The sequence below is a fragment of the Budorcas taxicolor genome, chromosome 2, assembly GCF_023091745.1.
Source record: "Budorcas taxicolor isolate Tak-1 chromosome 2, Takin1.1, whole genome shotgun sequence".
In the NCBI taxonomy this organism is placed as follows: domain Eukaryota; kingdom Metazoa; phylum Chordata; class Mammalia; order Artiodactyla; family Bovidae; genus Budorcas; species Budorcas taxicolor.
Genome location: NC_068911.1, coordinates 162017468 through 162041218, shown reverse-complemented (window position 1 = coordinate 162041218; position 23751 = coordinate 162017468). Strand labels below are relative to the sequence as shown.

Genomic DNA, 23751 nt, shown 5'->3' with positions numbered 1-23751 from the left:
TCATACCCAACTTTTTTCGACCCTATGGACTGTGGCCCACCAGGATCCTCTGTCCCTGAGATTCTCCAGGCAAGAATACTGGAGTGGGTTGCCACGCCCTCCTCCAGGGAATCTTCCTGACCCAGGGATCAAACCCACATCTGTAGTTCCTGCATTGCAGGCAGATTTTTTACCGCAGAGCCACTGAGGATGCCCGTAAATGCATCTATTTGAACATAAAAGGAATCATACTGTTCATACTGTTTTTCACTTAAAGATATGTGTGTTTCATAAATGGCACTTTCACATTAAGGAATATGCTTCTGTTTATCATTTTTATTGGCTGTCCTGTCATCCAGTCCATGATATGTCAGGATTCTTTTTTTAACCCATGCTCAATTCAACTTTTGGGGAGATGGAACTTTTTATTGTAAACAATATTACACTGAATATTCTTGCATGCATGTCTTTGTAAACTTGTGTGATTATTTCTTTGAGCTAATTTCCTAGGAATGGAAACCCATGATCCAGGAGAATACATACTTATTTCCATATTGCTCTCCAGGAAGAAACCTTGTACCAATATTTACTCCTATCCAGAGTGCAAAGAGGCTTTTATTTCCTTGAAAGTGAAAATGTTAGTAACTAAGTAGTGTCCAAGTCTTTGTGATCCCATGGACTGTAGCCTGCCAGGCTCCTCTGTCCATGGGATTTTTTTTTCAGGCAAGAATACTGGAGTGAATTTCCATTTCCTTCTCCAGGGGTTCTTCCCAACCCAGGGATCAAACCTGCATCTCCTGCGTTGGCAGGTGGATTGTTTTTCCACTGAGCCACCAGGGAAGCTCTGAAGAGACCTTTTATTTTTATTTTATTTATTTATTTTAATTACTTTACAATAGTGTATTGATTTTGCCATACATCAACATGAATCCGCTACAGAGACCTTTTAAATGCAAATCTAATCTTTGTCTCTCCCTGCTTAAAATCACCTACTGACATATCATTGTCTTTATTTTTTATTTATTTATTTATTTTTTTAATTTTAGGCATTCTATCATGTATACTATCATGTAAGAATTGAATCGCTAGTCTATGTCTGACGCAGGATACAGCATGCTTGGGGCTGGTGCATGGGGATGGCCCACAGAGATGCTATGGGGAGGGAGGTGGGAGGGGGGTTCATGTTTGGGAACACATGTAGGAATTGAAGATTTTAAAATTAAAAAAAAAATAAGTTAAAAAAAAATATATCATTGTCTTTAAGACCTTTAACTGGATCATCAAGACCTGGGAGGTCTGGCTGCATCTAGTCTTTCTAGGCTTGTTCTGGGCTCCCTTTGCCTGCTTGATTCCCGAACAGCAGTGTCACGCTCTTCTTCTCAGTAATGTTCTTCCTGTGTGTCTCCTGCCTCTCAATCCCCTCTGCCTCCCCCACTGGCCATACACCTTTTGGTTGTTGTTTAGTTGCTACATCGTGTCCGACTCATGTTCTAGGTGGAAAGTCCACCCCTAGGCCTTCGGAGAAGGCAGTGGCACCCCACTCCAGTACTCTTGCCTGGAAAATCCCATGGGTCGCTAAGAGTCAGACACGACAAAGTAACTTCACTTTCACTTTTCACTTTCATGCACTGGAGAAGGAAATGGCAACCCACTCCAGGGTTCTTGCCTGGAGAATCCCAGGGACGGGGGAGCCTGGTGGGAGGCCGTCTATGGGGTCGCACAGAGTTGGACACAACTGAAGCGACTTAGTAGCAGCAGCAGCAGGCCTTTCTTATCATTCTTACTGTAATCATAGCAAGCAGGAGGACTCTTCCAATTGAAGTAGGCTCAAACATCACTCCAACTGGTCTTTGAAAATAACAAATACCTCAGCCGTAGTCATTCTTTAACATTTTCCAGCTACTTTTCAGTGTTTGTCTTTCAGTTCACAGGAGAATATTCTGTAATTTCCAGCTCATTTTCACAGGCAAATGTCATCAGTGCTTTATTCTCATTGAGATTTTAACTTGCCTTTCTTTGATGTTGAGCATCTTTCATGTAATTACTGATCCTTCAGATGTGTTTGGGGTTCCCTGGTGGCTCAGATGGTAAAGAATCTGCCTGCAGTTCAGGAGATGTGGGTTCAGTACCTGGGTTGGGAAGATCCCCTGGAGAAGGAAATGGCTACCCACTCCAGTATTCTTGCCTGGAGAATCCCAAGGACAGAGGAGCCTGGCGGGCTACAGTCCATGGGGTCACAAAGAGTCGGACACAACTGAGAAACTACTTTCACTTTTTTACTTTCATATGTCTTCCCTAGTGAAAGGTCTTTTCAATTTTTTGCCCAGATTTTAAAAGTTGAATTTTTGTCATATCATTGAGTTGTTAGGGTAATTTGCATATTCTAGATACAAATCCCTTGTTAGATAAACATTTGGCTTGTCCATTCATTCTTTATTTTTTCCCCCAGCAGTACATCCATCCATATATTCTTTTTCTAAAATTAATTTATTTTTTATTGAAGGATAATTGCTTTACAGAATTTTGCTGTTTTCTGTCAAACCTCAATGTGAATCAGCCATAGGTATACATATATCCCTTCCCTTTTGAACCTCCCTCCCATCTCCCTCCCCATCCCAACCCACTAGGTTGATACAGAGCCCCTGTTTGAGTTTCCTGAGCCATATAGCAAAAATATGGAACACTTTATGAATTTGCATGTCATCCTTGCTCAGGAGTCATGCTAATTTTCTCTGTATGGGTCTAATTTTTTACTATATGTGCTGCCGAAGTGAGCACCTTCCATACATTCTTAATGGGTTGTTTTGTTTTTTTTTGGTGAGGAGCAAGTGCTTTTTTTTTTTTTTTTGGTAATCTCTAATTTATCAATTTTTTTCTCTTTTGGTTTATTCTTTCTTTGCCTACCTTGTGATGATGACATTTTGCCCAATGTGTTCTTCTAGAATTTTTAAAAATAGATTTTGCTTTTAGGTTTAGGTCTTGAGTTAATTTTTTGTGGCTATGGTGTGACTTAAGGATGGAAGTTTATTTTTTCCCCATATGAGTACAAAGTTATCCTAGCAACTTAACTAACGGAATTCATTAGCACATTTTTTAAGGAAATGATTGACTATCTGTACGTCTTTTTTTATCCCTTTGGCTGTTTTTTCAAAATCAAAGTTTTTATTTTGAGATAATTGAAACTTCAGACTTCGTGAACAGTTTCAGTAAATAATGCAGAGAGATCCACTGCACAGTTTACCCTCAGTGGCAACATGCCATAGAACTACAGTACAGTGTCTTTCCCAGCTTACTGACATTGACGCAGTCAAGATCCAGACCATTTCCATCACAAGGATTCCTTATCCTGTCCTTCGATAGCCATGCCCATTTTTTGTCCACTACAGGAAAATTTCCTTAATCCCTAGAAAGTGCTAATCTGTTCTGCATCTTTATAACTTTGGTATTTCAAAAATATTTTCTGCATGGAATCATATAGCACATAACCTTTCAAGTTTTTCACTCAGCATAATTCTCTGGCAGTTCATCTAGATCATTGCGTGTATCAAGTGTCTTCCTTTTTATTGCTGACCTGCCTTCTATGGTATGAATACTCCACAGTTTGTTTAGCTATTCACCTGTTGAAAGAAATCTGGGGTCTTTCCAATTTTGAGCTATTACAGAGAAAGCTGCTGTAAATCTTCGTTTATAGTTTTTTTGTGTGAATATAAGTTTTCACTTTTTTTTCTGTAACATTTGCCCAGGAATTCAAGTGCTGGGTCATTAAGTAGTTGATGTGGACTTTTCAAAAAAAGAAAAAACAAAAAGATGTCAGAGTATTTCCAGAGTGGCTTAACCATTTTTTCCTTCCCATTAACCATGCATCATAATCCAGCTTATCTCTCTCCTTGCCAGCATTTGATATTGTCTTCATTTTTAATTTTAGCCATTTTGATATGTGTTTAGTGATGTCTTGTGGTTTTAATTCAAATTTCCCTAATGATAAATATGGGCTTCCCTGATGGCTCAGCAGATAAAGAATCTGCCTACAGTGCAGGAGACACAGGAAATGGGTTTGATCCCTGGGTCAGGAAGATCCCCTGGAGTAGGCATCCCACTCCACTGTTCTTTCCTGAACTCTCCCATGGACAGAGGAGCCTGGCGGGCTACAGTCTGTGGGATTGCAAAGAGTCAGATATGCCTGAGTGACTGATGCAAACACGAATGATAAATGATGTTAGACACCTTTTCGTGTGCTTATCTTACATCTACACTTACTCTTTGGCCAAGTATCCCTGCATGTCCTTTGTTGACTTTCTAATCACATCCCACATATCAAGGCTACATCCTATCAGTATGATTTCTGACCACTGATGTTGACCTTGATCACTTAGCTGAGATAGTATTTATCAAGTTTTTCCCCTGTAATGTTATTCTTCCCCACTCTTTGCATATTTTACTCTGGAAGGACCTCACTGAAGGAATAGGGAGTTATACCAACCTCTTTGAAGGAAAAGTTGCTACATAAACTGTGTGAAATTCTTCTGTAGGAGAGATTTGTCTGTTCTGCCGCATTTGTTTGTATCAGTGTGACGTTATGGATATTTATTTTATATTTTGAGTTAAATTCAAAACATTTTTATTTATTTTGTTGCTCAGAATGTTCCAGATTTGGACATTGGGAGTTCTTTCATTTGGCTCCTGTTGTCCCTGGACGATGAACATACTCCGTTGTTGTGTTGGTGGTGGTTGTGTGTGTTTTATATGCTTTCTGGCAGTGAAGATACCCCAGTCTTATCTTGTATATTTCTTGCTCCAGTCTTAGAATCAGCCATCTCTCCAAGGAGAATGGTTCCTTTTATTGCAGAATGGTACTAGAAACCAAGATCTGGCCTCAAGCTGTGCTCGATATTCTAGGCATGCCTTTGCTTCTAGATCCTCTCAGCTGACATAGCAAGTGAATGCGCCTGTATACTAACCCATGTATTTATAAATATTGCCATTGCGTTCAGTTCAGTTCAGTTCAGTCGCTCAGTTGTGTCTGACTCTTTGCAACCCCGTGAACTGCAGAACGCCAGGCCTCCCTGTCCATCACCAACGCCTGGAGTTCACCCAAATTCATGTCCATTGAGTCAGTGATGCCATCCAACCATCTCATCATCTGTCGTCCCCTTCTCCTCCTTCTCTCAGTCTTTCCCAGCATCAGGGTCTTTTCAAATGAGTCAGCTCTTCGCATCAGGTGGCCAAAGTATTGGAATTTCAGTTTCAACATCAGTCGTTCCAATGAACACCCAGGACCAATCTCTTTTAGGATGGACTGATTGGATCTCCTTGCAGTCCAAAGGACTCTCAAGAGTCTTCTCCAACACCACAGTTCAAAAACCTCAATTCTTCGGTGGTCAGCTTTCTCTATAGTCCAACTATCACATCTATACATGACTATTGGAAAAACCATAGCCTTGACTAGATGGACCTTTGTTGGCAAAGTAATGTCTCTGCTTTTTAATATGCTGTCTAGGTTGGTCATAACTTTCCTTCCAAGGAGTAAGCGTCTTTTAATTTCATGGCTGCAGTGATTTTGGAGCCCAGAGTGGGATTCAGGATTGGGAGCTTGTATACACCCATGGTGGATTCATGTCAATGTATGGCAAAACCAATACAGTATTGTAAAGTAAAATAAAGTAAAAATAAAATTTAAAAAAATTAAAAAATTAAAAAAAAAATAAATAAAGTCAGCCACTGTTTCCACTGTTTCCCCATCTATTTGCCATGAAATGATGGGACTGGATGCCATGATCTTAGTTTTCTGAATGTTGAGCTTTAAGCCAACTTTGTCATTCTCTTCTTTCACTTTCATCAAGAGGCTCTTTAGTTCTTCTTCACTTTCTGCCATAAGGGTGATGTCATCTGCATATCTGAGGTTACTGATATTTCTCCTGGTGATTTTGATTTCAGTTTGTGCTCCTTCCAGCCCAGCCTTTCTCATGATGTACCCTGCATATAAGTTAAATAAGCAGGCTGACAATATACAGCCTTGACGTACTCCTTTTCCTATTAGGAACAACAGTCTATTGGAACAACAGTATGTTGTTCAATGTCCAGTTCTAACTGTTGCTTCCTGACCTGCATACAGGTTTCCCAAGAGGCAGGTCAGGTGGTCTGGTATTCCCATCTCCTTCAGAATTTTCCACAGTTTATTGTGATCCACACAGTCAAAGGCTTTGGCATAGTCAATAAGGCAGAAATAGATGTTTTTCTGGAACTCTCTTTCTTTTTCCATGATCCAGTGGATGTTGGCCATTTGATCTCTGGTTCCTCTGCCTTTTCTAAAACCAGCTTGAATATCTGGAATTTCACAGTTCATGTAATGTTGAAGCCTGGCTTGGAGAATTTTGAGCATTACTTTACTAGTATGTGAGATGAGCACAATTGTGTGGTAGTTTGAGCATTCTTTGGCATTGCCTTTCTTTGGGATTGGAATGAAAACTGACCTTTTCCAGTCCTGTGGCCACTGCTGAGTTTTACATAGCCATCTATATCTGAATTAAGCTAAACATGAATTTACACTAATTTCTCCAACTCTACTCCATTACTACATGGATCATTCCAGTCTTCTCTCTTGTTTATCTGGAAATTCCCACACCAACAGCAAGATTCCTGGCTAGTACCATCCAACATTATTTTACGTGTTTAATTCCTGTGTACATGCAGAGCAGTATCAGAATTCTTAAGCTTGTGTCCTTGTAGGACACTAGAGAGTACAGAGCTGGTGTCTGGCTCCTTTTGCCTTTGGTGCTACCAACTCTGCCCATCTCAAGGTTACTTAGGTCAGCACTGCCCCTCACCCCTCAGTGGGCTTTGTGTCATACATTTGTAAATACTCTTGGATTATTTTCTTCACAGTCTGCATTCTTTTCTGGGATCTTCCAACTAGAGGGCTTGCTTTTATTTTTCCTATAGAAGTACAGTTCTCAAGCACCATGTTTTGAAAAGGCTGCCTTTCCTAAATAGAACTGCTTCTAAACGTTTCTCAAAAATCGGTTGGGCATATTTGTGTGAATTCTCCCTTCTATCTCATTGATCTATGTCTCCATTCCTTTGCCATTACAACTCCATCGTTATTACCATGCACGCTCCATCATTCAGTCATGTCCAGCTCTTTGTGGCCCCATGGATTGAAGCCTGCCAGGCTCCACTGCCCATGGAATTTCCCAGGCAAGAATCCTGGAATGGGTTGCCATATCCTTCTTCAGGGGATCTTCTTGAGCCAGAGATCAAACCCATGTCTCCTGCATTGGCAGGCAGATTCTTTATCACTGTGTCACTTGGGAAGTCCCAAGTATAATGTTAGCTATTGCGTTTTTAGATTTATTTCTATCAAGTTGAGGCAGTTACTCTCTATTCCTTCTCTGCTGATAGCTTTAGTTATGAATAGCTATTGAATTTTTCCAAATGCTTTTTCTGCATCAATTGATGTCATCATATGATTTTTCTTCTTTAATCTATTAATATGATGGATTATATTGGTTGATTCTCAAATATTGAGTTAATTTCTTGTCTCTCTGGAATAAACACCATTTTGTCATAGTGTACAATTCTTTTCTATATCACTGAATCCTGTCCTTTAATATTTTGTTCAGAATTTTTGTGCCCATATTCATGAGGCATATTTGTAGTTTTCTCTTTTTATTAATATTGTCTTTGACATTTTTATATTTAGAAGTTCCATGCAGTTTTTTTTTTTATATCTTCCATTTTCATCCTCATCTTTCCCATGATTTCCCTTCACATTTTGAACAAATTTCTTATTTATTCACCATCATCTGTTGCTGATATTTCTGGATCTCTGAATTTTGACTGACTTTCCTTCTGGATATGGATCCCATATTCCTGCTTTTTGTGCACATCTGGTATTTTTTTGTCTGACTGCTGGTCATTTTGAGTTAAGTTTTTGAGTAACTGAATTTCTTTAAAAAGTGCAGGGCTTCTTTGTGGCAAGTAGGTAAGTTACTTGCTGACCCGATTGATTCTTTCAAGGTTTGTTTTTTATTTTGGAAGGTGAAACTCTAGTAGCGTTTACAGTAGAGATAATTTTATCCTGCTACTTAGATGCGACCTTTTCCTCTGTGGATGCCCGGGGCAGGGGTGGTGGGGAGGTCAGTGAAATGTCCGTATTCCAACTTGTGAAAGTTTAAATACTTCCCAGTCCTCTGTGAGCTGTGGGCACTGTTAATCTTTCCTCCCCTTTGCTCTGCCTGTGGCATTCCAACCGACTCAGGCACAGTATTCAACAACAAACTCAGGGGTGCAGCATATCTCTGGTGCTCCTTTTCTGTGTGGCTCTATCTTCTGTGGTGGTCTGTCCTACAAATTATAGCTCAGTCAGTTCAGTCGCTCAGTTGTGTCCGACTCTTTGTGACCCCATGAACCGCATCACACCAGGCCTCCCTGTCCATCACCAACTCCTGGAGTTCAACTAAACCCATGTCCATTGAGTCGGTGATGCCATCCAACCGTCTCATCCTCTGTCGTCCCCTTCTCCTGCCCTCAATCTTTCCCAGCATCAGGGTCTTTTCAAATGAGTCAGCTCTTCGTATCAGGTGGCCAAAGTATTGGAGTTTCAGCTTCAACATCAGTCTTACCAATGAACACCCAGGACCGATCTCCTTTAGGATGGACTGATTAGATCTCCTTGCAGTCCACGGGACTCTCTACCTGCATGCTAAGTCCTTTAAATCATGTCCAACTCTTTGCGACCCTGTGGGCTGTAGCCCACTGGGCTCCTCTGGCCATGGGATTCTCCAGGCAAGAATACTGGCGTGGGTTGCTGTGCCCTTCTCCAGGGGATCTCCCAGCCGAGGGGTTGAACCCATGTCTCATATGCCTCCTGCATTGGCAGGTGGGTTCTTTACCACTAGCACCACCTGTGAAGCCTGAGCTGCTCCAAATTCCAATTATGCCCCTCAGTTCAGCAAAACCACTGTGTTCTAAATTGGTTCCAGGCAGAAAGCAGGATGGTGTTGGTACTCCGCTGTTTTCTTTCTCTCTCTCAGGAATCAGACACTGCCTGTTGTCTAATGTTTTAAAGGTTTTTTTTTTTAAAAAAATACATATGTTTTGTTTACTTGTTTAATTATTTACAGTGGGAAGGCAAGTCAGGTTCCAGTTATTCCATCATTGTAGGTTCCAAGTAATTATTTAGATTCATTTCTTCTGAAATAAAAGGCTTGTACAGTATGAAGGTGGAGAAGGCAATGGCACCCCACTCCAGTACTCTTGCCTGGAAAATCCCATGGACGGAGGAGCCTGGTAGGGTGCAGTCCAAGGGGTTGCTAAGAGTTGGACACGACTGAGCGACTTCACTTTCACTTTTCACTTTCATGCATTGGAGAAGGAAATGGCAACCCACTCCAGGGTTCTTGCCTGGAGAATCCCAGGGACGGCAAAGCCTGGTGGGCTGCCATCTATGGGGTCGCAGAGTCAGACACGACTGAAGTGACTTAGCAGCAACAAGTATGAAGGAGCTATAGTTAAAGCACCCATTCCAGTACCTGGCACATAGTAGGCTGAAATTTTATAATACTAGATATTATGACTATAATAACTTTCATTGATATCATTCAGTGGAGGCTCTATTAACCCAGGGATTTACTGACAGCAGTGACTTTTGGTTTCTTATCTCTCTCATTTTAATTTATCCAAGGGAAGCATACAGAATTAAATAGTACACTTGTAAATTTGCATAAATACTACCAAAAGTGATACCTACTATATAGATTGCCTCTTAGAAAGTAGCAGATTGAAAAGCAATTGGAAAAGATTTAAAGCTCAGACTCTGATTTCCAGCCTTAGTCAAGTAGAAATTTCATTTCATGTTCTCTTTGCAAATGTTATTCAAGCACAATGATGATTTAAAAGTAATTGATTCTCCCCACTCAAATAAAAAAAGTAAGCAACTCAAGAAAAAAGTAATCTGGCTCAACCCCGCAAAAGCATAAAGATTTATTAAGTAAACTATGAGTAGAGAAAGATGATATAATGTACTGAAGACTCTTCTACTAAAATAGGTTAGAATGCATATTGCTTGGAGATTGAATGGTGAGGTGTTGAAATGTACATAAAAATATAGTACTCCTAATACAAAGAAACATAAATGAAACCCAATTTACTCCCTGTGTGCGCAGTTGCTCAGTCATGTCTGACTCTTTGTGGCCCCATGGACTGTAGCCCACCAGGCTCCTCTGCCCGTGGAATTTTCTAGGCAAGAATACTGGCGCAGGGTGCCATGCCCTCCTCCAGGGCATCTTCCAGACCCAGGGATCTAACCCATGTCTCTTGTGTCTCCTGTATTGGCAGGCGGATTCTTAACCACCAGCACCACCTGGGAAGCCCATTATTTGTAATAAATCTTCACATACTTTGCATAAGACTAATAACAAAGTGCATTATTACTCTAAGGCAAAAAGAGCAGTCATCTTTGAATTTCTCCTGGGTGAAATTTTCCTTGAGTGGCTCCACCGTCAGAATCACCACATATTCCTACCCCAAGCATGCAACACTATGAAGACCTCAGCTGTAGCCAATTAAGGGATAACAATTCAAGTAGAAATGTTGGCATGTTCATGTAAAATAGGCCAGTGGAGTAATTCTAAAGGTATCTTTGTACTGTGAATTGCTCTGAGATTCTTCCTGTGCTGTGGAAATAGCTGCTGGCTATTTGGGCTCCTGACTGGCATGGAGCTTCATCATAAACTAAAGTCACTGAACCCCAAGTATAGCTCTAAGAATACGATGGTGATGAAAACCAGATTGGGATAGGTTTGGAATTCTCTCTGGGTCCTGGTTCTTTGGTTCCTGGGTCTTAGAGAGTTGATAAATGTCTACAGAATAAGTTAATCCTATTTTCCCCTGCCATTCTTTATTCCTACCAAGTCCTTCCAAATTAATGAGTGCTAAGAAGAGATAAATCGGAGGATCTTGGACTTTTCTCAACAATTTTAGAGCCACTTGGAGCTCCAAGAGCCAAAACATGCATTAGGGCTGCTCTGGACCTGAACTTGGCATTTATCTCCCCAGGAAAGCTCTGGATCTGAGCAGGACTGGACTGACAGCTCTAGGACTGCCCAGAACATGGGGAATTAGAAAGGTTTGACACTGATGTTAAACTTCTGGAGCAGAGTGGGGCTTTTGAGTTTTGCTAGGCTAGCAACCTATTCCAGTGTTCTCTCATGGAGAATCCCACGGACAGAGGGGCCTGGTGGGTTACAGACCATGGGGTCGTAAAGAGTTGGACAGGACTGATCTTTCAGTGACTAACACTTTCACTTTCAAGCTGTGGCAGTAGGGAGAAGTCAGGTCATTTCTGTAGCTATTGCTGCAAAGGTGGCAAAACTTCTTATTTCAGAATTTGCAGGATTCAGATAGCCAGGGAAAGAAAGCTATTGTTTAGTAAATACCTCAATTAAGCTAGTCTTGCTAAATGGATGGAAAGCAGTACTGATGTTTATATTTGTCAGGGCCTGTGATTTCATCCTTTTATTGTTTCTCAGCACGTTCTCGTTTATATGTCTCTTCAACTAGTCTATACCAGGTAATGCCATTTGTAATAGTTTAGTCTATGCGCTTTTCCAGTCAGAGTGATTGCCCCATTAATAGCAAGACAACCTTTGAAATAGGTTAGTAAGAGGCAATCAATTTCATGTCTTTCCTATTGACATAAATGACTATTTATTGCAGGAAACAAATTCACTTAGACACTGCTGAATTATAATCAACCTAGTAGGACCTGGACGTAGTAAATGTTTCATTTGACAGATTTTACTTTAAAAATAGATGCCAGGTGTGAAAAAAGTGTGACATGAAACAGACATGAACTATTTTGGTTTGAGATTCTGCCTCTAAAATGGTCTGTGAGCGACATATGGTGGTTTTATAAATGCAAGGTAAACCCATGGCAGATAGAAAAGCACTTTAACACTAATTAAAGAAGCCTGGAAGCAATTACCCAAATGCATACTGAGCCATTGCCTTTGAAGACTGACAAAATATTTGATTTGCTCCTTGGCTTTAGTTATGACGATAGCAGTGATCAGAGTTGTTTTTTTTAATATCACCTTTTTCATTTATCTCAGCAAATGGAGGTATATTTAGGGAGCTTGGGATTGACATGTACACACTGCTATGTTTAAAATGAATAACCAACAGGAACCTACTATATATATAGCACAAGGAATTCTGTGCAATGTTATCTGTCAGTCTGGATGGGAGGGGAGTTTGGGAAAGAATGGATATATGTATCTGTATGGGTGAGTCCCTTTGCTATCCACCTGAAACTGTCACAACATTGTTAATCGGCTATACTTCAATACAAAATAAAACGTTTTGTGAAAAAGATAGCAAGAGGTTTCTAAAAAACAGCTTGGCTTTTCTCATTTTCAAACCTTTTTAAGTAACTACCTCAATTTGAAGTATCCTGTATTCACTTTTGATGTCACCTCTTCTAGAGGTGTACTCATTTAGTGTTGACTCACAGTTTGGCCTTAAATCACGCAAAGATGGCTTCACATTGGTAACTTCTAATAACAAGCTATTGCTTGTAAGTTGGCCTTTTGACCACAGTGACATCAGCCTCCGTTCTGGCTTGTTAGTTTAAACCAGGCTTTCTCTGAGAGGGGCTAGGATGCCCCCAGATGTTGGGAGTAGCAACGTGAGGAGCCCAGGTCATGATTTTCATTATGGATGGACCCAAGCAGTGGTGAGCTCCCCTCGGGCACTGTTCCCAGGGAAGATGGGTTAAAGCCTGGGCTCCCCTGAGAGATCACAGCTGTCCTTCCTTAGGTGGGCTTGATGCTCTCCCTGAAGCGTATCCCGGGGTTTGGAAAGGAGATTGCATTTGTATTCCTGACTCAGGCGAGGCATGCAGCTGCGCCCTAGAATTATCCAGAAAATAGTCAGATGTCCAGACACGCACAGTCAAACACCTGGCTCCCAAAAAAATCATAAACTGTGAGTTTTTTGGCTTTCTGGAGCTTCAGAAAAACAAATAAGAAGATTCAGCTGATTCCATCTAAAACAAAATGATTTCTTTAATAAAATCAGGAACCCAGGTTTGTTTCTCCCATACACCATGAAAGGATTATTTAGACATGAGAATCAGCTTCAGATCACGAATTTGATAGATTAAAGGAGATTCTTTTTACTGGCACCATTTCTTTTCCTTTTTTAAGTTTCACTTGAGTGAAGGATGTCTTGTCTGGAATTCTGAGAGACTTCTGCAACTTTATGCAAACAGCCAGTTGGGCTGCAATGCAGGCGAGCACGTGCGCTCTGTCACATCAGTAGTGCCCAGCTCTGTGCGACCCTATGAAGCGTAGCCCACCAGGCTCTTCTGTCCATGGGATTCTCCAGGCAAAAATACTGGAGTGGGTTGCCCTGCCCTCCTCCAGGGGATCTTCCCGACTCAGGGATCAAACCCACATCTCTTATGTCTCCTGCATTGGCAGGCAGGTTCTTTACTACTAGCGCCACCTGGGAAGTCCATGGAGAGCTTGAACCTAGCCATAGATCTTTGCTGAGCCAGAGAAGTGACAGGGGTCAGAGCCACTGGGGCAGCTAGCTGGCTCACTGCTGCTTTCCTTTATCTCCTTAGGGGAAGAGTGTGACATCGATATCAATGAATGTGACAGTAACCCCTGCCATCATGCCGGCACCTGCCTGGACCAGCCCAATGGTTACACCTGCCACTGCCCACATGGCTGGGTGGGAGCAAACTGTGAAATCCGTGAGTATTCCTGCAGCTCAGTCCCTGTGATTTTCCATTCCATTTTCATTCAGTGAGACGAAGAGGCTGACTGTGTCCAGCCAGCCCCATGTCACTCTTAGAAGAGGCAGTGAGGCCCAGAGTGTTACCCGGAGCCCCCTGTACCTCCTGGGTCCCGGTTGAGTATTTTTGCTCACTGCTTTATGCTGCTCCCCCTCCTTTCTGAGCCTGAATCCAGCCTTCCCACCAGGATGAGAATGCACCGATGTCATCCCGAGTTCATGGCTGCAAGACGACCAAAAATGTGCTTAGCGGAGAAGCATTAGAATCTGATCCAAAAAGAGAATCTTTGTGTTGAAAGCATAAATTAAAAAACACACACACACACACACACACACACACAAAGAATGTAAATTCACTTCGCATTTGTGTCTTCAAACGTATTAGGTTCCATCAGTTGCCCGGAAAGAAGTCCAGGAAGGATGGGCGTCGCACAAAACCTGAAAAGCATTTTGAGCTGCTTAGAGCGAGGTGTTCTCTGCAGATGGACTCACAGAAGTTCGACAGTGTCAGAATCAGGACTATATATGTTAATATGAAAGTCAGGTAGCTACTAGGATCAAGGTGAAATGAGAACTGCACTGGAATTGGGTTGTTATTTTGTCAATCACTAAAAACTCAACTTTGAATGGTGTTTTTCTTCTCATTTAAATTAGGCAAGGCAGTTGAGTTTGCATATTTCTCTGGGGCCTTCTCACCTCCTCTTCATCAGGCAAAGACAAAGAGGCAGCTATGTAGACATAGCCCTGTCTGTCAGTCTCCCTCCCGGGCTGGCCTGCCTGCTGCCGCTTCTCCTCCAGGTGGCAGTGTTTCAAGAACAGACCCCTCCTGGTGGTCCAGCCCGGGCTTATCTGCTAATTCTTAGTGTGTGTCTGAAGCGGAGGTGTGGTCAGTATCTGGAAACCTTTTTATCCACAAATATGGACCATATTCTTCAGCATCAACTTGACCGGTAAAGGTATTTGCGTTCCTATCTACTCTGTCTCTCGTCTTGGCTCAGGGCTTGAGAGAGGGGGAGATGAACTCTTTTTAGGACTCCCCCTTCAATCTTTTCAAATACTCATCCTCAATCTTTTCAAATACCCATATACTGAATGGTCTTAGGGATTCTTGGTCACAATAGGTGAGAAACATTCTGTTGTTGAAGAAAGGGAAAGAAAGAGATTCCAGTGGTACAAATGCTAAGGGCTATGATTCGATGCAATATATTAAAACTAAAGTAGGTCCGGGATGATTAAATTCTGTCTAGTGAGATCTGTTGAAGGAAAGGATCCCAGATTTGGGCCAACAGATTTGGTTCTTGTCCTGGCTGTGGCACTTCTTGTGTTAGTTGTGCTGAGCCTCAGAGTACTTACCCAGTACTGATAAGTACATAAGTACTTATTCAGAGTACTTGTGAAAATGGGACCCATTTTCATTCTAAAATCTGGTAATTCTGTGAAATGTCAAATTTCATGCCTCATGGCAGATCTTGGAGAAGGAAATGGCAACCCACTCCAGTACTCTTGCCTGGAAAATCCCGTGGACGGAAGAGCCTGGTAGTCTACAGTCCATGGGATCGTGAAGAGTTGGACATGACTGAGCGACTTCCCTTTCACTTTTCACTTTCATGCATTGGAGAAGGAAATGGCAACCCACTCCAGTGTTTTTGCCTGAAGGATCCCAGGGACAGAGGAGCCTGGTGGGCTACCGTCTATGGGGTCGCACAGAGTGGGACATGACTGAAACAACTTAGCAGCAGCAGCAGCAGCATGGCAGATCTGTGTATAATTTTAAATTTCCAGTTGTGAAAATAAATATATAGGAGAGGAGAGTTTGGATAAGAACTCAGAAACACAAAGGATGCCCTTGAGAAGTTTTGAAGTAAAATCGTATCATTATTTTTTTTTTTAATCTAAATTTTACTTCTTTCTGGTGATGATATTATAGGCAAAAGATATACATGGATGGAATAATCAGGATGAAAGGTGACTTCATGTTCTAGTGACATCATATTCTAGCTCTGTGACCTGGACAAATAACTATATCTCAGCCTCATCTTTCTCACTTGTAAAATGGTGATAGAAAAGTTTCTGGGAGGATTGAGATTAAGGATCCTTTGTGCCGATCTCTGCTGTGCAGCAGTAGACACTTAAATAGATGCTAGTTGCCTTTTCTCTGTCTTTCTGTGCTACTGTAGCCCTTATACCTTGAGCTAGCAGGCGAGGACTTGCCTTTGACAATCGTGTTTTTAGGTGATGTATGCCCAGGGCACAGGCCACTCTGAGTGTGTGGATGTGTTGGGCACATCCCAGTACATACTGGGTTCCCTGTTCTCCCAGAATAGCACTTTCCATTTGGTGATCTCACTTCTACTCTCCATTCAGTCAAAGGTGTTAAAAATAAATGTTATCACAGGTAAGGCTCTGTCACATCTCAGTGTTGATTGCTTCCATCCTTGACCTGACTGTAAGAATGGAGAATGAATGTGTAAGATTCGTGATGACACACAGGTGGAGCTAGTGACCAGTGCTGAGATAAATGGACCTGAATCAAAAGAAGAGATCTAAGGGCCAGGAACGAAAGGAAAGTTTGGGCCATGAGTGGGCAGAGATGATATGAGGTCTCTAGTCCTCTGTGAGCCAAGGGACCCATGGTCTCTGAATTTCTTTCTAACCTGGAACATCTGTGATTTTCTTAATCGGCTGGAAACCAGGAGAAGGGTGCCTGAAAGATACAAGGTCAGGTTGGTAAATCTCAACAGGAACGCTCAGAAGGAGAACAATAGTGCTGTTAGAGTTACAGACAGTCCTGCTGATTGAGAATGGGCCAGTTCTATACACTGAGTCAATCCTAAAGGAAATCAACCCTGAATATTCGTTGGAAGGACTGATGCTAAAGCTGAAGTTCCAATACTTTGGCCACTTAATTGAAAGATCTGACCCATTGGAAAAGACCCTGATTCTGGGAAAGATCGAAGGCAAAAGAAGAGGGCAGCAGAGGAAGAGATGGTTGGATAGCGTCACCAACTCAATGGAAATGAATTTGAGTTAACTCCAGGAGATAGTGAAGAACAGAGAAGCCTGGCGTGCTGCAGTCCATGGGGTCACAAAGAGTTGGACACGACTTAGTGACTGAACAACAACAACAATGTATATTGAGCAGTTGAATCTATTGTTAAGCCATCGAATTAATAACATTCTGCGGTTGAGAAGTAGGAAAACAGGGTATCTTGGATTTATGCATTTAGTGGAATAATGGAATAATCCAGGGCTTCCTATTGTCAAGTGTCAAGCATTGTTGTTGTTGTTCAGTCATGCATAGTGCCCGGAATATAAAGATTAATGAAGTAGCCCTTGCCTTCAGGATCTCATTATCCAAGGGTCGATCCATATATGTGATGGGAGTTGCTGTATAAGACTTCGCTCAGGCAGCTCCAGGAACCCAGGCAAGGAGCAAGGTTGGATGTCTGGGGCTTCCTTGTCCCCAAATGCATGGAATTTAATAATGGTTAAAGAAACCCATCAAACAGTGATATGAGCAGTCTTTATTGTACAGATAGATTCAGTTCTTTGGTTCCCATTTTTATAAACTGCTGCTGCTGCTGCTAAGTCGCTTCCGTCGTGCTGGACTCTGTGTGACCCCATAGACAGCAGCCCACCAGGCTCCCCCGTCCCTAGGATTCTCCTGGCAAGAACACTGGAGTGGTTTGCCATTTCCTTTTCCAATGCATGAAAGTGAAAAGTGAAAGTGAAGTCGCTCAGTCCTGTCTGACTCTTAGTGACCCCATGGACTGCTGCCTACCAGGCTCCTCCGTCCATGGGATTTTCCAGGCAAGAGTACTGGAGTGGGGTGCCATTGCCTTCTAGGATTCTTTAAAAAACAAAACTTATTTGGGATTAACATATATACACTACTATATATGGGCTTCCCTAGTTGCTGAAGAATCTACCTGCCAATGGAGGAGATGTGGGTTTGATCCCTGGGTTGGGAAGATCCCCCAGAGAAGGAAATGGCAATCCCCTCCAGTATTCTTGCCTGGGAAATCCCATGGACAGAGGAGCCTGTTCACGGTGCTATACACCTGGAACTAGCACAACATTGTAAATCAACTATACTGCAATAAGAAAACAAAGTAAAATGAATTAAATCTTCCTCCCCATCAATACACCCCCACTTCACTCCACAAAGGTAACAAGTGTTGCCCATTTATTCTGGATTCTTTCAGATGATTTCAGTCACTATGTAAATCCCATTTTATGGTGGCTCAGATGGTAAAGAATCTGCCTGAAATGCAGGAGACCCGGGTTCAATCTCTGGGTCAGAAAGTTCCCCTGGAGAAGGAAATGGCAACCCACTCCAGTCTTCTTGCCTGGAGAATTCCATGGACAGGGGAGCCTGGGGGCCTACAGTCCATTGTGTTACAAAGAGTCAGACATGACCGAGCAACTAATACTTTCACTTTCATAGACACTGTTCAGCATCTTGCATTTATCCTTAATATATCTTGAATGCTTATCCATGCTGACTTAGTACAGATCTTCCTCAATGTTTAACATCACACAATGTTTCTTAAATTCTCTATAATTTACTTAATAAGACCCCTGTTGATTGACAAATAACTTATTTTCAGGTTTTTGGTATTAAAAAGAATAGTAGAGTGAAAATTCTTATATATGTATTTACTTGTGTGAGAATATCAGAATATTAGTAGGATAAATTCTCAAAAATGGAATAGTCAAATGAAGGGGTCCTTGAATTTTTCATGAGCTTTTGCTTATAAATTGACTCTTTGCAAATAAAACTTCTCCTCTTGGCAGCAATGGTGTTGGTGTCTGAGGTTGATTTGCAAATCCCACTTAATCCATAATTACTTTATTAAATACTTTGAACACCACTGACCTCTGGGGAGCAATTGTGGCTAGATGTGGCATTGCAACCATCACCATCATCCTTCTTCAGAACTCTTTTCATCTTGCAAAACAGTAACTACCCATAACTTCCTCCCCTAGCCCCTGGCAGTCACCTACCTACCTTCCTTCTTTCTTATTTTCTTCCTTTCTCCCTTTTTTTTTGTTTCTTCCTTCCTTCCGTCACCTGCCTCCCACTCCAGCCTCTAGTAACTACCATTCCACTCTGGGTGTTTTTTTTTTTTTTCCCTTTATGTTGCGTGTGTAACTGACATCATACAATATTTATCTTTCTGTCTCTGGTCTGTTTCTCTCAGCAGAATGTCCTCCAGTTCATCTACGTGGTTGTAAATGGCAGGGACATCTTTTCAAAGATGCAAATCTAAATCCCTCAGACCCTCCTTCCCACCATTGTTTCCATCCTTTTCACACCAAGCTGCTATTAAAATACATTCACGACTAAAGACCAAAGGCCATGCTATCGCCTGTTGGAAGCTGCAGGATTGCCCCTGCACTGAGGGGAGGTGCCCCCTCCTCACTTGGCCACTCTCCGCTTCGCTACCTGGGGGCAAGCAGCCACCCTGTCCCCCTTCCAGTCCCTCACTCTGCTCTCCGCCCCTCCCAGGTCTTAGCCTGGGTCAGCCTTCCCTTCTCTCCCCTCCATCCCCGGCTAATAGGTACTCCCCCTTAGAGCCTTGCTTGCTGTGGACCCCACCATGAAAGCTCTCCTCATTCCCCAGTTAGATGGCACAGCTTTTGTTTCCTCCCGAGGCACTGTTGCCTTGGTCCCTCATGGCTTAGCACGCTTGCACTTCCACATCTCTGAAAAGACTAGGGGATCCATGTGCGCACTCTTCTCTAAGTTTTCCCTCGCTCTTTATCCCAGGCATCCAGCGTGAGGCCTGGTACATAGTACATGCCGTTGTTGTTCCGTCCCTAAGTCGTCTCTGACTCTTTGTGACCCCATGGATTGCAGCACACCATGCGTTCCTGTCCTTTGCCATCTCCCAGAGTTTGCTCAAACTCATGACCATTGAGTCAGTGATGCTGTTTCAGTTCAGTTCTGTTCAGTCGCTCAGTCGTGTCCGACTTTTTGTGACCCCATGAATTGCAGCACGCCAGGTTAACTATCTCATTATCTGCCTGCCCCTTCTCCTCTTGCCCTCAATCTTTCCCAGCATCAGGGTCTTTTCCAATGAGCTGGCTGTTTGAATTAGGTGGCTAAAGTATTGGCGCTTCAGCATCAGTCCATATATAGTACATAGTAGTTGCTTACTGATACTTGTTCAGTAATGGGATCACTAGGAGGGACTCGAGCTCTGCCTTCTGTTCCCTCCCCTCCTGCCTCTTATGAAGGTTAACAAGGGTGTTCACTTTTCCCAGTCTCACTGACTGCTTTGGTTGTCAAGCTAATTTTCAGCTACAGAAAACATAAAGAAACTTGAAATCCCTCCTCACAGTTATTCTAGGCAATAGATGGTTCCAAAATTCTCTAGCTATCTAAGTGATATCTACCTAAAACACACTTTTCAGTTCAGTTCAGTCTCTCAGTTGTGTCCAACTCTTTGCGACCCCATGAATCGCAGTACGCCAGGCCTCCCTGTCCATCACCAACTCCCGGAGTTCACTCAGACTCATGTCCATAGAGTCGGTGATGTCATCCAGCCATCTCATCCTCTGTCGTCCCCTTTTCCTCCTGCCCTCAATCCCTCCCAGCATCAGAGTCTTTTCCAGTGAGTCAACTCTTCACATGAGGTGGCCAAAGTACTGGAGTTTCAGCTTTAGCATCATTCCTTCCAAAGAACATCCAGGACTGATCTCCTTCAGAATGGACTGGTTGGATCTCCTTGCAGTCCAAGGGACTCTCAAGAGTCTTCTCCAACACCACAGTTCAAAAGCATCAATTCTTCGGCGTTCAGCTTTCTTCACACTCCAACTCTCACATCCATATATGACCACTGGAAAAACCATAGACTTTTACTCGCTTTCAAACTTTTTAGAAGTATTATTGGGGCATAGACTTGGATTATTGTAACACTGAATGCTTTGCCTTGGGAAGAAACCGAGATCATTCTATTGTGAGATTGCACTCAAATACTGCATTTTGGACTCTTTTGTTGACTATGAGGGCTACGGCATTTCTTCTAAGGGATTTTTGCCCACAATAGTAGATATAATGGTCATCTGAATTAAATTCACCCATTCCAGTCTATTTTAGTTCACTGTTTTTCTAAGATGTTGACGTTCACTCTTACCATCTCCTTCTTGTGATTAGTCGCTCAGGTTGTGTCTGACTTTGCGACCCCATGGACTGCAGCCCACCAATGCTCCTCTGTCTGTGGGATTCGCCAGGACACAATACTGGAGTGGGTTGCCCTTTCCTTCTCTAGGGCATCTCCTTCTTGACCACATACAATTTACCTTGATTCATGGACCTCACATTCCAGGTTCCTATGCAGTATTGTTCTTTACAATGTTGGACTGCTGGCTCAGACGGTAAAACGTCTGCCTGCAATGTGGGAGACCAGGGTTTGATTCTTGGGTCGGGAAGATCCCCTGGAGAAGGAAATGGCAATCCACTCCAGCACTCTTGCCTGGAAAATCCCATGGACGGAGGAGCCTGATAGGCTACAGTCCATGGGGTCACAAAGAGTCGGACACGACTGAGCAACTTCACTTCACTTTCACTTCACTTCACCAGATACATCCACAGTTAAGTGTTGTTTCCACTTTGGCCCAGCCTCTTCATTCCTTCTGGAGTTATTAGTAATTGCCCTCCCCTCTTCCCCAGGAGCATATTGGACACCTTCCTACCTGGGGTCTCATCTTCTGGTGTCATATCTTTTTGACTTTTCATACTGTTCATGGGGTTCTTGCGGCAGGAATACTGGAGTGGTTTGCCATTCCCTCCTCCAGTGGACCACGTTTTGTCAGAACTCTTCACTGTGACCTGTCCCTCTTGGGTGACCCTGCATGGCATGGCTCATAGCTTCATTGAGTTAGACAATCCTCTTCGCCATGACAAGGCTGTGATCCATGAAGGGGTTTTAAATACAGAGGTGGACAAATTAAATAATCTGACTAGATTCACCCAGGTAACAGACTGGTTCCAAATAGGAAAAGGAGTACATCAAGGCTGTATATTGTCACCCTGCTTATTTAACTCATATGCAGAGTACATCATGAGAAACGCTGGACTGGAAGAAACACAAGCTGGAATCAAGATTTCTGGGAGAAATATCAATAACCTTAGATATGCAGATGACACCACCCTTATGACAGAAAGTGAAGAGGAGCTAAAAAGCCTCTTGATGAAAGTGAAAGAGGAGAGTGAAAAAGTTGGCTTAAAGCTCAACATTCAGAAAACGAAGATCATGGCATCTGGTCCCATCACTTCATGGGAAATAGATGGGGAAACAGTGGAAACACTGTCAGACTTTATTTTGGGGGGCTCCAAAATCACTGCGGATGGTGACTGCAGCCATGAAATTAAAAGACGCTTACTCCTTGGAAGAAAAGTTATGACCAACCTAGATAGCATATTCAAAAGCAGAGACATTACTTTACCGACTAAGGTCCATCTAGTCAAGGCTATGGTTTTTCCTGTTGTCATGTATGGATGTGAGAGTTGGACTGTGAAGAAGGCTGAGCGCCGAAGAATTGATGCTTTTGAACTGTGGTGTTGGAGAAGACTCTTGAGAGTCCCTTGGACTGCAAGGAGATCCAACCAGTCCATTCTGAAGGAGATAAACCCTGGGATTTCTTTGGAAGGAATGATGCTAAAGCTGAAACTCCAGTCCTTTGGCCACCTCATGCGAAGAGTTGACTCATTGGAAAAGACTGATGCTGGGAGGGATGGGGGGCAGGAGGAGAAGGGGATGACCGAGGATGAGATGGCTGGATGGCATCACGGACTCGATGGACGTGAGTCTGAGTGAACTCCGGGAGTTGGTGATGGACAGGGAGGCCTGGCGTGCTGCGATTCATGGGGTCACAAAGAGTCGGACACAACTGAGCGACTGAACTGAACTGAAGTGAAGTGAAAGAAGCACAGATATAGGTTATGTATTTTAGAATTAAATTTACCAACTGATCGAGGTCTCTTTTTGGTGGAGGAAAGATAGTCAGTGGGTCAGCTTGGAGGCTGACTGTGTTTTTACCTTAAGCAGAGCCTCTGAGTCCAGCTCGTACGTAGCTCCTACTTTAGGACCCATTGAAATCTTAAAGGCGACAGCACTTCAGGAAATAACATATCTCAAGCAAATTGAGTTTATGCTGAGATGCAAATGCTCCCTGAGATGCAGGAGTGTGACATTTTCCCTGAATAGCTTGTGTGTGTGCATTCCTGGTCATGTACCTGCCAGGGCTGGTGAGGTCATGCCGTCCAGTGTGTCCTGGTGCATGGTTCTTCCCCGAGCTCTGCAGTAGCCAACATAGTAAATGATTCCTGCCTTGGGACTCCTGGGATGTGGTGCAGTGATCTGGGAGTGGCAGCTGCAGCCACCTGCTGCTGACATATCCTCCGCCTCACAGACCAAATGTTGGATTTATTCAGATTCAGCCTGGCTACTAACCCAATTACTGTGCAAAGCAGCCATATTCCCTTATTAGGCAAGTTTTAGATGACAGTTTAAGGTGGAAAGAGCAAAGAGAAAGGGAAGAGGGGGAGAAACAGAGATGTCAGGAGAAATCTGGGGATATTTTTTTCAAAGGTCTAAACAACTTGGAATTCAGAGTTTGGGGAAATAGAACAGATGGTCAGAAATACAAATGGTTTAGACAGCTCATCAGGCCTGGGGAAGTGAGCCCAGCACATAACCCAGCACAGTTGTTTGTTTTTCTGTGACAGTGGCCCTGTGCAATTGTGTACTGGCTATGTATATGCCATCAGTGTGATGCGTAAGCTATTTTCATGAAGGTGTACATCGAGAATTCCCGTGGCAGCCATAGCAATCAGATCTGAGCACTCCACCAAGCTGGAGTAGAAACAGTATTGGCTGCCCTTGTGATGATGCTCAGTGAGTGTTATAGCACACTCCATGAGCCCTGGACTCCAGCCTACAACTGAATTTTTCAGAGAATGTT

The 23751-nt window shown here is 42.8% G+C and overlaps 1 protein-coding gene and 1 non-coding gene across 2 annotated transcripts in view; one reads left to right on the top strand and one right to left on the bottom strand.

The window, feature by feature from the left end:
• DNER (delta/notch like EGF repeat containing) overlaps window positions 1-23751 on the top strand; it is a 374690-nt gene that overhangs the window by 338304 nt on the left and 12635 nt on the right. Inside the window, exon 11 of the mRNA XM_052662658.1 lies at window positions 13607-13738. Coding sequence (XP_052518618.1) covers window positions 13607-13738 — 132 coding nt within the window. The remainder of the gene's footprint in view (window positions 1-13606; window positions 13739-23751) is intronic.
• Window positions 2649-2757, bottom strand: LOC128043995 (U6 spliceosomal RNA). Its single transcript, XR_008198992.1, has one exon. It is a non-coding gene; the product is annotated as a U6 spliceosomal RNA (small nuclear RNA).